This window comes from Aphis gossypii, chromosome X, assembly GCF_020184175.1.
Source record: "Aphis gossypii isolate Hap1 chromosome X, ASM2018417v2, whole genome shotgun sequence".
NCBI lineage: Eukaryota > Metazoa > Arthropoda > Insecta > Hemiptera > Aphididae > Aphis > Aphis gossypii.
The window spans coordinates 42210752-42227645 of NC_065533.1; the positions used below are offsets into that span (position 1 = coordinate 42210752).

General features: G+C 27.2%; 1 protein-coding gene across 1 annotated transcript; it reads left to right on the forward strand.

Annotated features, from left to right (window-relative positions):
* Window positions 1-2231: 2231 nt before the first annotated feature.
* Window positions 2232-4607, forward strand: LOC114129338 (free fatty acid receptor 4-like). The gene has a single exon (XM_027994049.2). The coding sequence runs from the start codon at window positions 2598-2600 to the stop codon at window positions 3861-3863; it is 1266 nt and encodes a 421-aa protein (XP_027849850.2). The 5' UTR covers window positions 2232-2597; the 3' UTR covers window positions 3864-4607.
* The last annotated feature ends 12287 nt before the right edge of the window (window positions 4608-16894 follow it).

Genomic DNA, 16894 nt, shown 5'->3' on the forward strand with positions numbered 1-16894 from the left:
ATTTGTTGTGGATTGAAAAAGATAATTCTTCAACCCTTTAAACATAAACGGCACAGCAAATTAATGGTTTAGGTGTGACAAAAAATGTATCTGCGGTATTTAAAGTAAATAAATAAATTATTTTGAACATAATTTTTCACTTAATCTAATAATAAAAAAAAAAACTACTTAATACTTATTCAGTTTAAACTTATTTTAAAGTTTTTTGAGTAGTTTCATTTAGTTCTTTCTATCAAACGAAAATAAATATTATCGATAATAATTGTTCATTTAGAATGTTCAGTATATTTAAAAGTGAACTATTTGTTCCGTGAAATATATAATAAACAGAAATAAATCATTTGAAAATAACAGTTTTACTTACACACGTGTATTCCGTTAAAAAAAAAAATGATTTTGATTTTGCGGTAGTATTAGATGAATAACCAGTAGTGCATACATATTAGGTATGTCGAGTACAATGTAATTGTTCGTTCAAGTATAAAATTTAACGCGTGGTAAATCAGTCGTGAGCTACAAATCTTTCCTCACATAAAACATATTTATTTATAATGTTTCCATATATTTAAATATTATATAAATTTTAGATAAGCAAAATTTATTATTTAAAAAAATTGTATATCTATAATATTATAAGTTAGTGTTAGGATTGTGCTTATAATACCTAACTATTAAAATGTAAGATTGTGGGTTAGTGAGGAATTTACATCGCATTGGTAATACCAAAAACATGAACTTTTTACGCTATTTACATTTTATAGAAGTGATGTATTTAAGTTTTTTACTCCGACGTCACTTCAGTTGCCTTAGGGGATGAGTGAGTATATTTTCACTTTACACAATATTAAACTTCTTGAATAATTGAATAAAATAACAAAAGATGTGAACATGTAGAAACAATTATCTTTATAAATGTTTATTATTAAGAATACCTATCTAATTTAAAATTTTATTTCTAAAATTAAATAATGTTATGAATTTGTTTTAAATGTTTACCCAAGTATTTTAGTTTTTATAAAATAAAATAAATATTTTTAATTGAATGATATAGATAAAACAGTTATCTTAATGTTTATTTTGTATATAATTTTGTACCTAACATTAAATTATTTTGATATTATAAAATTTATCAAATCGTTATTTAAACTGAAATTTAACCTAAAAACTGGTGTATATAATATACTCATATAATACTTACAATATCAGTTAGACAAAATTAGTTAATTTATATAGTTTACAGTTGAAAAAATAACTTATTTGGTATGAAACTATAAAATACATTGGAAGTGTGTATGTGTTTCAAAAAAAATTGTGGTCATTTTTATATGATACTTTTATGAATAAATAATTTGTTGTTTTAAAATTATTATAAAAATTCATTAAAATTTTTTCTGTAAAATAACTCTTTGTACATAACAATTATGAATCAATCAAATATTTTGATTAGTTTTTAAAGGGTTATTTATTAGGATAAATAGAATGGTAATGATATATATATATAATATATATTATATATCATATTTAATTATATATAATGTTTATCGAACGACATTTAAGTATGATATTATATATATATATGTCATATTTAATTATTTATAATACTTATCGAATGACATTTAAATTTAAAGATTATATTATACATATTATTCAGATAACATTTATTATAATTATTGTATATACATTACATCAATTAAAATAATAATTTTAATTAATAATCTTTAGAATTAAGATAATAAATGTTACATTAGATACAATTATACATACACACACAAACACACACACACACACACCACACAACATTAGATATAAGGAGCCCAATTTTCAATCACGGGGCATTTGCGTTATTATTGTCTTCTTATACAGACGGCCAAAGGCGAGTTTAAAAGACTACGCAGATCGTCTGGGCAGTAAGATATAGTTAAATAGTTATAAATGTTTGTAATAATAATTAAAAATATATATATTTATGTGTATCAAAAAGTAAAATACAATTAACAAGTAGTGGTTCAAAGAAAAAGATTTTTTTACTCTAAAATATAAATAGATCACCTCATTTCACTTATCGGACACTAACCACGGTTTCAACAAGCAAGTCGCTATAAGGATTGGAGAGGTAATATTATTAATTATAATATAATAAGTAATTGATTTAAAGATAAATAATCGTCCCTGATATTATCATAGTGTCTTTTTATTCATTACAAAGTGGCGCCTAATGTGTGTGAGGTTAGTCAACCGTTGTGCATGTCTTTGCGCGCGTTACTCGTCTCGACCAGTCCGTGATCGTGAAATTTTCCGCGAACGAAATAAGCAATAATAATTAATAAATCAGATCGTTGAACGATATTTTTACTATAATTTATCATACACGACCAAACGCTCAACCGACGACGAGAAATGTGAACGATTTCCCACCGCCGTTACTGATTTTTTTTCTTCCTCTGTACTTTTGATTAGGTGGCATGCAAAATTCTATGTGTGACTGCAGTGACTTCCTTCGTTATCCCCAAAAAGCAGCAGCGGAACCTGTGTACAAAATATAACGACGACGACGACATCCGTAACACCCACGTACACTGAAGCTAAGGTAGTTCAAAATGAGTCTATTCAGCACATCGTACCTGATGGGCAACGACACGGCAGGCGGATGGGGTCCCAGGTACTTTTTTACGTTCTATTCAGAGTTCGGTGACGAGCAGGCTGAGTCGGCTGTCGAAGTGACAGTGTTAATGGTGATATTCGCCGCGTCTGTCGTGGCCAACGTGTACATTGCCTGGGCCGTGCTCAGGTACCGGAAGATGCGCACCGTCACCAACTGCTTCTTGCTCAATCTCACCGTAGCCGATCTGCTGTTCGCCATCAGCACGCCAGCGCTGGCCTACGTCCGTGTCCGGCCTGACTGGCCGTTCGGCGATTTTGTGTGCCGGTTATTGCCTTATTCCCAGTTTGTTTGCGGTTTCGTGCTGCTGTGGACGCTGATGCTGATCAGCATGGACCGGTATCGGTGCATCGTAGTGCCGCCCTACCGATCACAGCTAACGCCCCGCCGTGCCACCGCGCTCACCGTGCTCACGTGGCTGATCGCGCTGGTGGTGTTCATGCCAGTACCGTTCTGGTTCCACGAGCAGGCCGTGATGGGCCGCACAGCGGTGAACGTGTGCACGCTGGTGTTCCCCAAGAACGACACTTTCAAAATGTCCATCGTGTTCACCGTGTCTGTAGTATCCTTGTCCTGCATCCTACCGCTGTCGCTATTCGTCTACCACTACCAGAGGATATTTCACAAGTTGAACAAGACCCGACAGAGAATCGAGAACTCGGTCTCGCAACCATCCACCGCCGTCTACACTGCGTCGCTGAACAGTCTGTCGTCGACCACCAACGGTTCTACACCACAGGTTTTTATGCGGCACGAAGAGATTCGGTACATGAAGCACATGCGAGTGGTGCGCGTGCTGCTGATCAACGTGATCGCAGTGCTGGTAATGTGGCTGCCGATCACCGTCGTGATGTGCATGATCTACGTGGACGGAAGCCGGGACACGGAGGACACGGGTTACTTTCTGCGGTCTCATCACTTCATCATGGGCCTGCTGTTCGCGCTGCTCAACACCGTCGTCAACCCCATCCTGTACGGCGTGCTGTCCAAGAACTTTCGCAAGTGTTTCGCCCGGCTGTCGTTCATATCGAAGCGCCGGCGGGCCATGTACAAGGAACTAATGGACGACGCCAGAGAGGGCGGCGCCCGTAGGCCCAGCAAAGGTCACTACAACTCGACCCTGCAACCGGGAAGTTTGGTGTCCGTGGTTGAGCTTCCGGCCACCGCGGTCGTGTCGTCGTCCGCCACCAACGAGTGTTGGTGATGAGACGCACGCCCGCGCGCTAGACCATCCCCTCACCCCCACATAACCAACACATAATATTATATCTGCACGATTCGAACACAATCGCAGCCGCATAAAACGTGATGACTGTAATATCATAAATATTCCCTTAAGTATTTAGAAATATTTTTTAACAAGCCTTTTAAGACTCCTTGTCAATTACACGATAATACGCGTCGTGTAAGATGTGTGAAATATGTTTTATTTAGAGCGATAAAGATACATATTATAACATAGATTTATGAACTATTCTCTATTCGAAATGAGATTGTACCTCGGAAACCGGCTTCTGCGCATGGGCGTGGCCTCGTTTCACAGCGCTAGAATGTTCGGAACTACCGCTCGAATTTTGAGCAGTAGGTGGGGACTGAGCGTCTGACCGTCGCCGCTGGGGTACAATCTCATTTCAAATAGAGTAGGTATATGTTCGATTTCACAGGACGTTTGTACAGATTATTGGTGCAAATCACATATGGTTGCTAAGGGTGACTAAATATGTATGTCTTATACGTCTTATAGCACTCCGTGATAATTTTAAAAATAATTAAACGTCTTTTGAATACTTACTACAAGGGGTCGAGACGGGCTATCGAACTTATCATTTATCGCGCAGACATTGGAAGAGATGTGTTTATTTTGTAATAAAGAAACTATTTTAACAAATAATATATTATGATAAAAACAAGCATGCATTGTAATTGAATAGTTATATTTTTATTTATCATAAAAGTTATACATTAGTACGGTATTATTAAATATTAATAAATACAAATAAGTATTATACGTTTATTAATTGATGTTATTAATTATTATTACCATTATTACTATTGTCCTATTGATGTATTGTATCGTATATTTTATTAGTTTTGTAGAATTTTATTTATTTTTTAGCATAAACGTTTTTTTTTTTATCTATATCTATGTTTATATCCAAGAATACACTACACAATATTATTTTAATTATGTGATTATTTATTTATTAAATTAATGTATATGGTGGTTGTTTAATCGGTGTAACGTAAGAAAACGTGGGAAACAATGTACTACCAAAGTGATTTTTTTAAGTATAATATGTTATTTTAACGAGTTGCATGTGTTACCCAATATAATTACATTATCATTTATATAAAAAAAACCTTTTTCTTTGAAACACTTCTTGTTGATTTAATTTAACTTTTTGACACACACATTAATACATATATTTTAAATTATTATTAAAAATATTTATAACTATTTAACTATGCCCCGTGATTGAAAATTGTCTCCTTATATCCAATGTTATGTGTGTGTGTGAGTATGTGTGTATAATTGCATCTAATGTTAAATTTATTGCCTTAATTCTAAAGGTTATTAATTAAAGTTATTATATCAATTCATTTAATGTATACAATAATAATTATAATAAATGTTGTCTGAATAATATGTTTAATTATGATGTATATTAAATTTAAATGTCATTCGATAAGTATTATATATAATTAAATATGACATATTTATATCATACTTAAATGTCGTTCAATAAACATTATATATAATTAAATATGATATTTATACACTATATGTATATATATATATATATATATATCATTATTCATTACAGAATAGATAACTATTGACACTGTAATTTATAATCGGTTTCTTTGTGAGCAAATTGAAAAACAACCAAAAATAAGATAAGATGTATAAGCAAAGCAAACTTTAGGTCTTAAGAAAATAGGTACATTTTTATTTTTTGTTTTAACTAAAAATGAATAAATTAAGAACTTAAATGGATGAACAAATTTTATAACAGCTAGTCTTTAAATATTTAGCTGCTTTTTAAATTTTTCACTATTAGATAACCACGGTATTAAAATATTAACTTTATTTTTTTGATTTAGATAAATTAGTTCAGTATTATGTATTTAATGTTATTTGATGTTATTTGTTTTTTTGATTTTTTAAATTTTTACTGCCTTATACAAATAACTAATTTTTACATCATAAAAAGATAAATGTTTTTTTTTTGTAACTTTTAATCTAGCAACCTCTATTTTTAATATCATACTTTGAAACACATGTTTTTGTAAAATTATCGATTATATGCATTTATATGACTAAACTAGTGTAACGTGCCACTTACAATCAGTTGAATGATGTCGATTTGGAAAAGGTTTTGTGAAATAATTGAACTCTCGAAATTATTCTAAGTGTTTTTTATTTAAAATTATTCTAAGTCCAATTAATTAATTTAATAAAACTTGTGAAAATATTCTAAGTCCAGGAGACATAAAATATTAAACTGGGTGACGTGAAGGTGCTTGCGCTAACTCTGGTGGATCACGTCTGAATTGTGCCTAATCTGGGCCCCCTTATATATCGTCCAGGGACTCCCGCGGTACCTTCAGGTCCCTGTTGGTCATCTGCACCTGCATCCGCTTCTTCCACGCTTTGCGTTATCTGAACGATGTTGTGCGTCAATTATGTATCTATAATATTCTACCGGGTGGGTAATTACGCACCTAGTATATTCTACCGGGTGGGTAATTACGCATCCACTTATTTCACCAAATAGCAATCATATAGCCATTATTTCTAGCGGGTAGAAAGCATACGTGTGATGATACCTTTGATTAGTTATCTTTTACCTTTCATTTTAGGTCCCAAATTGTTGGTCTATACTCGATCATTACTTGCTTAACTACTCGCCCTTAGCATAATTATGGGGATGTTTGTTATGCCCCCTAGCGTTGTGGTTATTGTCGGCTACAGAATGTAATTTATATATATTATATTTAATATAAGTATCAGAGCACGTTGCACTAGTTTGTTATTATGAAATACGTTTAAAGTTTAAATAAGTTTAATTTGTGAAATATTTATCGATACAAAACTTTTGTTATTTCAATGCTATAAAGTAGGTACTTAAAAATATGTTTGACCAAAACATTAAAATCCATTAAAAACACAAGATTTTTTATATTCTATTGATAAAGTTGAACGACTAAGAAAATATTAATTTTATGTATTTACTCATTTAAAAGGTATACTACGCTTTGATCGGTTATAACAATTATTAATTTAATTGAGTATTTATTGAGGTAAACATTTTGAAATTGTTGATTAGATTATAGCAAACAGTCTGTCGACAACGTTTACAAACACCTTAAAAAATATAATTTTATAAGAATTTGTGAATTGATAATTCTGTGGATAAAAATTAATACTATTTAACTTGAACATTTTTTAAAAAATACAAGAATTATAAAATATATTACTTTTATCTATTAATGCAATTGCAACTTAGTTGGCTATACACAACAAACATATATATTTTATCGCGCAGGTCGACGATCGCAAAAATCAATTTATTTATCGAAACCTCGAGAAGTAGGTACCTGTGCAGTGTGCACGTATACTGTACCATATTATATTCACGCGAATTGAAACCGATTCACTAAAGATTCCTGTTAAATATTTAATGTTTTAATCAACCCTATGTTGACACAATGTTTTTATTTTGAAGTTCATGTTGGTCACTGTTCAAGAATTTCAAAATGAACGAAATTCACGGAAATTAAACTATTACCACACAAGTAGTTGTTATTAAATTCTGTGGAAATGCTATTTTTAATAGACGTATGGATTTGCGCGAGATTCATATTATCTATTACAGTATGGGATATGTATGTATGGCATTAATCATTTTATAATTTGGAAATATATTGTTAGTGTCATTGTGATTGATGCACAACTAAATTACTATTATAATAGAAACTGAAAACTGTATGGAATTTTACAAATTATTATTACTGTTTGTTATGTGTTTTAGACTGTGTTTAAGGTATTCCAATCGTTGGTTTGGATTCATAATTTGATTTACTGTTTAATTGCATATTTAGATATATACTATATGTTTTGATTGTTAATGTAACGTAAATAAATAGTATTGGTAATTAGTAAAAATATCAACTGCAATGTATCTAATTTTGTATTGTGACAGTACCAATAACGTGTTGAACTGAATATTCTTTTGTATTTGAGAAAGAAGAAATACTCTTTTTTCTTACATTTTCATCTTAAAATTGATAAAATATATACAGGCAGACTGTTTGGTGACAATAAATATGGGATGAAGTTCTATTGAAATAACCCACTGGAAAATGTGTTGTTTGAATAACAAATTCGGCTGTTCAAAGTTCGGAATTCTATTACATAATAAAATGATTCCGTTGAAATTCTATTTTGTATACTATATTACATAGGAATAAAACATCATGTTCCTTAAAACATTACTTTAGAAACATTGGTGATAAAACTCATCAGAAATAATTGGATCGTTAAACAATAAACGCAAATCGTTGAATCGTTAGTGGACATTTTACAGAAAACATATTTTATCTTAGTAGGTAGTCAAGACATTTATGAAAAGTGGTTACCGTTATAAATACATTTTACAATATTAAAATAACAAAAATAAGAAACTATGTAAAATATATGTATATAAACACCACCAAACAATATTTTTTATTTTAAAAATACATAAACATTAATTGTCTTTGTATAAAAATTTTATAAACTATATTTTGTTGCACATAAATTGTCAAGTAATTTGTTTAAACTTCTATATTTTATTATTTTTTAGATGATTTGTTTGAAAACCTTTTGTTACTCAAGCTGATTGATTTATACATTTTCTTTGTTCATAGGTTATAACTAAATCATTAATTTTTAATTTTAAAACAATATTACTACCCATATAATATTTTAATTAAAAATTAAAAATCTGAATTTTATATTAATTGTTTAATATTAAGATTACGTTTTATATTAAAAAATGGTAATTAATTTTAATTTACTAGAAACTAGGGTTAGGATAAGCACCGATTTAGTGGGACTTTCTCGATTTTTAATATACTTGTCCCGCGTCTTGCTTGAATTCTTAGCGGGACTCGTCGATTCAAAATTAAACCAATATTGATTTGTTTTTAAATTGTATTACTACTTTTTTAAAGAGTATGGATTATAGGAAATAGGAAATAGGTACTAACCTCTTATCGACTATTACATTAAATAAGTACCTAACTATCTAGTATCTAATCTTTTCGTTTTATTATAATACAGAAGAAGTATGCGTTAGCCGTTAGTATTATAGTCACTAACTGTTCTTTTGTGCGTGTCGTTAGTGTATATCCATAGCATATATATAGCTAATATTTCTTTTGATATTAAAACTTCATTTAATTGTATTGTGAAAAGTGTAAAATGTCTGATTCTAACTTTAGTTCTTTTTGCGTCTCGAATCCCGCTTTATAGTAAAGCGAAACGTCAATATCCCGATTTTTTTACGAATATTACATTTCAAAAAGTTGTGTGTACTAAGAGTTCAAGAATAAAAAATTCCAACCCATCAAGAAATTAATTATTTTCGTATGAAGAAAATGTTATTTAAAAAGTATGTTTTTAAATCTTTGTCTTTTTAAAATATTTTTTTTACCCATAATAACTCATTTAATCAAGATTTTTTAAAATTCAATTATAGAGATAATATGAAATTTTTTTTTGCGAGAATGTTCTTAGCTCATTGAAATACATATGTTTTAATAAAAATAATAAAAAAAAAAATCGCTTGGGAGCTAATAAATGCAATATTATACCATTGTTTTAAATGTATAGATTGTATATTATGATTGATTACTATTATTATATTTTATTATTTGAAGTTTATTATTTTACATGGACTTGCAACGAATTGTTTTCATGGACAATTCAAATGTTTTAAAAATTTCAATTTTTTATGTCAGACACGTGTGGTGCTGCATAACACCGATTTTTGTATGCAATTATTACGGTTATTTAGTAAGTAATTATTAATTTAAAGTTACCTGCTCACAAGTAATAATTATAGATTCTTATGAAAGTATTACAGATCTATTTATAACGATTTGTGTGTGGGTGGGTGTGTGTGTGTGTGAGTGTTTTATTTTTATAAAGTCCGTTTTAAACATTAATTATTTGATCATTATTGAAGATTCACTATGTGTGTTTATAAATATATATAACTTATAATTCATAATATATTCATAAACTGAAATAAAAAAAAAAAACAAAAAATATACATATATGCATATCAATTTATATCGTATAATATAAATTATATACTACCTAGAATTGTATTGAACAATGAACAAGATATAATGACATTGGCAGGCATTCATTCCAATTAAGCCCTTACAATTATTTTTGTAGAATTTGTATTTTGTTAAGTTTACATCTGCATTATTATAATTATATACCTACTTGTCACTGTTCTGTATTATTAATACTACTATACAAAAAGGTTCAATATTTAAACTTTAAACTATAACAAACAGCATAGCTATAAGTTTGTTTCTACTGTATAATATTATTATTATATATTTTTTAATGTAGTTAACATTTCGTAGAAAATATAATAACATAAAGTAAATTATTTATTATCGAAAGCACAATACCTATATCCTCAATATCGATGGAAAATTTAATTACCAAAATACCAGGATATTGGTATAGTTAAGAGATAATTTTGTAAAAAGTGACTAGAAATTAGAGTATGGAAACACGAGAGTTCCACGAATATAAATTAATAATTATTATTCTTCAGTCTTCGATATTAAATGTATTATTTAAAAATTAAATAATCATAACAGTGTTTTATTTATAATATTATGGAATCTTTGAATTATTGAACTGAAATGAATATTCAGTTAGATAAAAAAATAAAAATAAATACTTAAAACATTAATATTATTTTTTATGGTTTTTTTTTCTTAAAACTTTATTTATTGATAGATCCTCAAAAACTATTTAATATTTTGTAGTTGTTATACATTTTTATCTATACATTTAAACAAAACGGATGAATAATAATTTAAAATAATTTATAATTAATTTTTAATTTTAAGATAAATTAAAATTGCATATTTTTGAAAATATAAATGTACCATTGTACCTACTTAAAGTTGTATATCGAACATTGGTAATTCTACAAATACAAATTAAGCAGATGTAACGTAATCATTTATATTTTGACTTCGTTTATTATTGAATTTAAAATTCAGGAAGTACTGAAGTATAAAAATACAAATACAAATCAAATTTAAACGTAATAATACCTGTTGGTAAAATATTTGTTTTTAAGTAAATTCAGTGGAAACATAATTAGTGGTTAGGTCCGTGAATATCTGATTATGTCTAGTCGTTTAACAAGTTTTACATTAGTATAAAACAATTGAATAAACTTTATTTGTTAAACTGTAAGACATAATTTTATGATGTAAAAATAAACATTTTCTGTAATTATGGTACATATTTCCTAAATTTATTCTTGAAATATAACTAGAGCAAGATGTTTTTTTAATAATATCATTTATTCTAGATTTGTTAAAACATTTAACCAAATTCATAAAATATTATAATGTCTAAAGTTTATAAAGTGAACACTAAAAAGGTATATGTAAAAAAAAAATTAAAACTCATGTTTCTATATAATAGAAAACTGTTTAATTTTCAAATAATTTAAATAAGACTTAAATTTTTAAAATTTTTCACGAAACTTATGAATAATTTGTATGTATTTTATATTCTCTTAAATTGCATTATACTGTATACAAATATATTTAATACAAGCTTATTAATATTTAAGATAAATTAATAAAATAACATAAAACACATGTACATTTTCTACCAATGAAATAATGAAATGAAAAAAAAAATCTGCAATCAAGAAATTAATTAATCGTGGTTCATAAATACCTAAAGATACTTTTTAGTATCTTTTTAATTTTTTTGTATACTGGAAGAAGATAATTTAATTAAAACAAAATATAATTATTACGAGTGTAGCATGCGATCTTGCGTCCGATATATATTGAAAACATAATCAATAATCGACAATTATACATTTTAAAAATGTATAATTTCAATTACAGTACCTACTTTATTTAGACAAATAGTTATTTTTATTTGGAAATCTCATTTCCTAGCACACCGCATTGTATAATTTACCAGATAGAACACCTAGACTACGGGTCATCAAATATCGATATAACCTCACCTATAAGTTAATGACTGCTGTGTAAATTGATGAATCTCGATGATTACATAAGTGATTCACATGGATAGTTAAATAGATAGTGATAAATATGAACACAAAATAATAGAATACGGTGCATTAATATTTAAATTACCTAGGATTGTACAAAATTGTTTTTATCAATTCCAGTCTATTAGGTGAAAATCAGATACCCATAAATATGTACGGCATACACGATAATATATTATGTTTGTATAATAGTATAAAAATATTATAGGAAATGTAGCCACGAAAACATAAAACACTGTGACGTTGAAAGGCGACTTAAATTGATTGATTGCTTGTGAGAAATAATTTCATGTTTTGGCATTTCAAATTAATATTATAAATCTTTCTCACTGAATAAATGGTCTGTACAAAGTCGATAATATTATCAGATAGTTATTTTAACGTTAAATTTTGGACTATTTAGAATGTAATAATACAGTATGGCAATTAATTAATTAAATTACTTCGTATAAATTTAATATTTAATTTTTGAAATAATCAAACAACTTTTAATTAATCTTTTCTAATATATAATTTAATTTTTGATTTTTATACGTACATACTATTATAACTCAGCTATCCTATAGAGTTGTTTGCTAACAGTCGCATTGTCAATCCAGTTCTCTAAATATTTGTCAGATTAGATGCATTGCCAAAGCGGTACAATAGGAGGTTAAAACTAAATGCATACATAATAATAATAATAATAATAATAATAATAATATTAAATGTAGTGTAAAGCTATGGTGACGTAATTCCCGATTAAAAATAAATTACAATAGTCAAATGTATTTTTTTAGTGATTTAATTTTCACAGAAATAAGAAGGTAACATTTTTCATTTGTCTTCACTATTATAAGTCTCTTTCAAATAAAGTCAATATCTTGATGAATCCAGTAAATAATACATCAATCGCACAGATTTAACTCAACCATAGAAGTCTATTCACCCACCGATAACATTTAATAAACGTAGAAGATATTTCGTTTTCAATAATCCTTTGTCGCTATTTCTAGTCAATATTCTCCACTCAGGCACTAATTGAAATGTCCGCGAATTGAAATGCGCATGCATTAGAATATTTTACACTATCTATACTACTATATTTATCAATCGTTCAAATATTCTTCAGTTCTTACCAATATTAAATAACATTTATTTAAAATAGGGCAGTTTTATTCCAAGACACGTCATAAAGATACATTGGTAACATTTTTCCAAGACACTACAAAAAAAAAAAAAACTAATTTAATAAATGCACATTCGCGTGCTGTAATAAATTATGAGTACTTGTAGTTTGTTTGATTTTTTTTTTTAAATTAAAAGTAAGAGGAATGAGAATATCTTAAAACCATAGTTAAAATAAACTTTTATTAATAAACAGAAATATACAGAAGATTGAATTACGGTCAAGATTTAAATTATTAGTTTAACTTAAGTATAAAAATTTGTAATTCTAACGTAATAGAGGAAAATAATTAACGCACTTTTTATATTTGTTATAAGTTATAATTATTTTTTAATATTGTCATCACGATGAAAATTAAAAACATAAAATTAAATATAAGCACACTGGACACATTGAACGAAAAATACCGATAATCTTAACGAAATTATAGATCAGATTAACAATATCATTACTAATATTTGGTCAACAAAATGATTATTGATAATAAGTTGAGATATTTGTTAAAATAAGAATTTACAAACTATTTGATTTAATATTTTTTTTTTGTTTAGTTTATCTAATATTTTGTTAATTTTCTTAAATATAATTTTATTGTATACAATTAACAAAAACCAATGTTATTTTAAAAATATTTTTTTTTTTAATTTAATAAACTGTTTATTAATTCAATGTAAAAAAAAGTACTTCTATCTTAAATTAATGTTTATGTGTATAATTATTTCTACTGGTAGTAGGTATATATTGATTTTACCTGTAAACTTTCTTAACTAAACAATATAATTCTCAGACTAAAAAAAATAATAATTATTTTAAAATATTATTATTTGTTTAAAAGTAAGTATTATTGAATTTACTAATGATTTTTCATTCAATGCATACAACAGTATACTTAATACAAACAAATAAAATAAAATAAAGGTAGGCGAGTAGGCGAGTACCTGCTGTACATTAGGTATTGAGTGGGACGCTTTTATTTGTTAAATTCAATTTCAATGGCATAAAATTATTTAAGAAAAACGAGTCAAAGCGAAGATGGTCAATCAAACTATAGCACTAAGTATATTTTGTGATATGTTTTTTTGATACAACTATTAAAGTCATATTTTATTTTAATTTTAGTATTACGATAAATTGATATATTTTTTTCCAAAAATATTATATTTATTATATTATAAGCATTTAATTATTATAATAGTATATATTTTTACCACATTTTAACAATTTTTATAACTCAAATAATAATATCGTTTATTAAATACCATATAACAGTAAAAATAAATACATTTTTGTCAAGCAAAACATATTTACAGCGCCAAAAGGTGAAGACGGACAGAATAAAAAACAGAACCATCGTTTTAAAATAAATTCCCTCATCGCTTCGTTAAATTCTAAAACAACTAGTGATAAAGAAAACTTTAATATTAGTTATGTATATTGTCTAATACTACGTGCTGATGTATTTTTGTAAATCTAAAAATAGTGCTTTGTTATTAAATAAATAACACAACGATTACGTTGTATTAATATTTTTTAAAAAGTAATATCCTTTTAATTAATATAGTTTTATGCGTTCTTAGTGTTTAAAATGTTTGATAATTATTTCACTTCTTAAAAATTCTTTACCCAGAACCACCCAACTATAGGACTATTGGTATGTTCTGAAATATGATATGCTTAATGACAGCCGAAAAAATTTGGTATTATAGGTTCATTTAATAGTTGATTGACGGTCAAGTTTATATTCTGAGAGTACGAGAGAATGATTAAGCGCCAAAGCCTCAGAAATACAAGTTTAAAAGGATTTTTCATATTTTTGTTATAATTCTAACTTTTTCACATATGTTACTATCATAAAGGATACAAAATTATTATATGTTTCGATATTCAAATGTTTCAGTTGGTATAGAAATATATTAACTACTTTATATTTTGTATTTATTATTAAAATACTAATTTTATTATGCTTACAGATTGACTATAGACTGTTTTTTATTACTTATATATTATATTTTGCAGTGATGCCTTTTTAAAAGGAAAATACCATTAATTATAATATTAAATATGAAATAATTATTTATAATTTGAAGTGATCTTTCGGACGCATCGTTCTCCTGAAATCTGAACACTGACTGAAGTATTAAAATACTTTCAAATTCTATTTAATTTTGATTGAAATTTGAATATAAATAAATTATTAGGTACTTCAAAGTTATAAATATGAAAATAATTTATCAGATCAATAAGCAAAAATGGTTGTGATAAAATTATAATAATTTTAATTATGTATTTACTCTTTAAAAAAAAAAGTGTAACACAAAAAACGGACAAAATTTGACTATAACTATAATATTTACTACAATAATTAATAACTTTTATGTTTATCAAATTTTAACACGATATTTTCTTTAAATTTTATTTTAATAATTATTGTTTATTGTATTTTAAAAATAAATTAATATTTATAAATGCTCCCGTTATAGTTTCACTATAAATTAATTTAATAAATGCACTTTTTAAGTAGGAATCAACATAAAACGTGAATTAAATTTTTAGAAACTAGTACCTTTTTTATACACGTTGAATATTGAATGAAGTTTTAGCTTAAATTTTGAGTGGATACTTTGTCTAGGTAAGTACAGGTGATAATTTCATTTCATATAAGTACAGTGTACCTATATGATAATCCTTTCCGATCCTTTCTAGTAAAAGGATAGCTGTAATTTTCTGTTACGTATTCTTTGTCTAGTGCTGTATCTACAAACTCTGCTGTCTTTTCATGTGGCTGGTGATTGGGATTGTTTACGGTGGTTGTTACTATTTACCAGGCGCCACTTATATTACAATTGTGGTTTGTAAATGTTAGGGTTTGAAAACTTTGGTTAAATATTTTTTTTTGAATGTTAGCTTTTTTGTTTTTTTTATTTCTTAGGTTTAACTCGTTAGTGTGATTTGAAATACCTTTGCAGTTCTCTAAGAAGATAATACGTGCGTTTCATGTTAATGAGTTATTTAGTATTTTCAATATTTATTTTGAAAGATTCACGGGAGAACTGATGTGAAAAGAAGTGAGCGGAGTTCTTACTATGTTTTAAAACTCTGATATAATTAAGTCGTTTAAAAAATAAGTTGATATGAGTTAGTTGATTTGTTGTAAGATTTGAATATAGTATTTTATTAAATTTATTATTTACCGGTTTTTAAGTAGGTTTTATTTTGATCTCGCATGAGTAAAATTAGAAAACTATGATACCGCGTCGTTTTTTGGATAACTCGCGTTGTAAGGAGATTCAAATTTCAGGCGAAGAGCATGTATATATTTCTTATATTTTTAAAATTTCGAAAAATAAGTCTAACATCTTTTCTAATCCATTTTTTTAAAAAAAAAATCATTGTCCTCAACAAGGTTTATAAGTAATTTGCTTAGTAAATATACTCAAATTTGTAATAGATATGTAGGTAGGAAATGGGATTTTTGTTGTTCTGCTAGGAAGCACATAACACGTATTTTTAACACTATCAGAAAATTGAGGTATTTTTTAATAATATTAAAAATTGGGTTTTGGCCTACATTTTGGATGTCGGTGAGCTAGACACAAATTAATATATGGTTAAATTTTAAGTATAGTGACTTTTTAAAATATTGCGAGTCCTGTTCAACTTTTTGAAAATAGGTATAAAATTATACCATTTAATTTTACTTTCTATGGTATAAAAAGGAAA

Bases quoted from the DNA above. Each gene is read 5' to 3' on its own strand.
- LOC114129338 (XM_027994049.2), top strand. From the start codon at position 2,598: ATGAGTCTATTCAGCACATCGTACCTGATGGGCAACGACACGGCAGGC.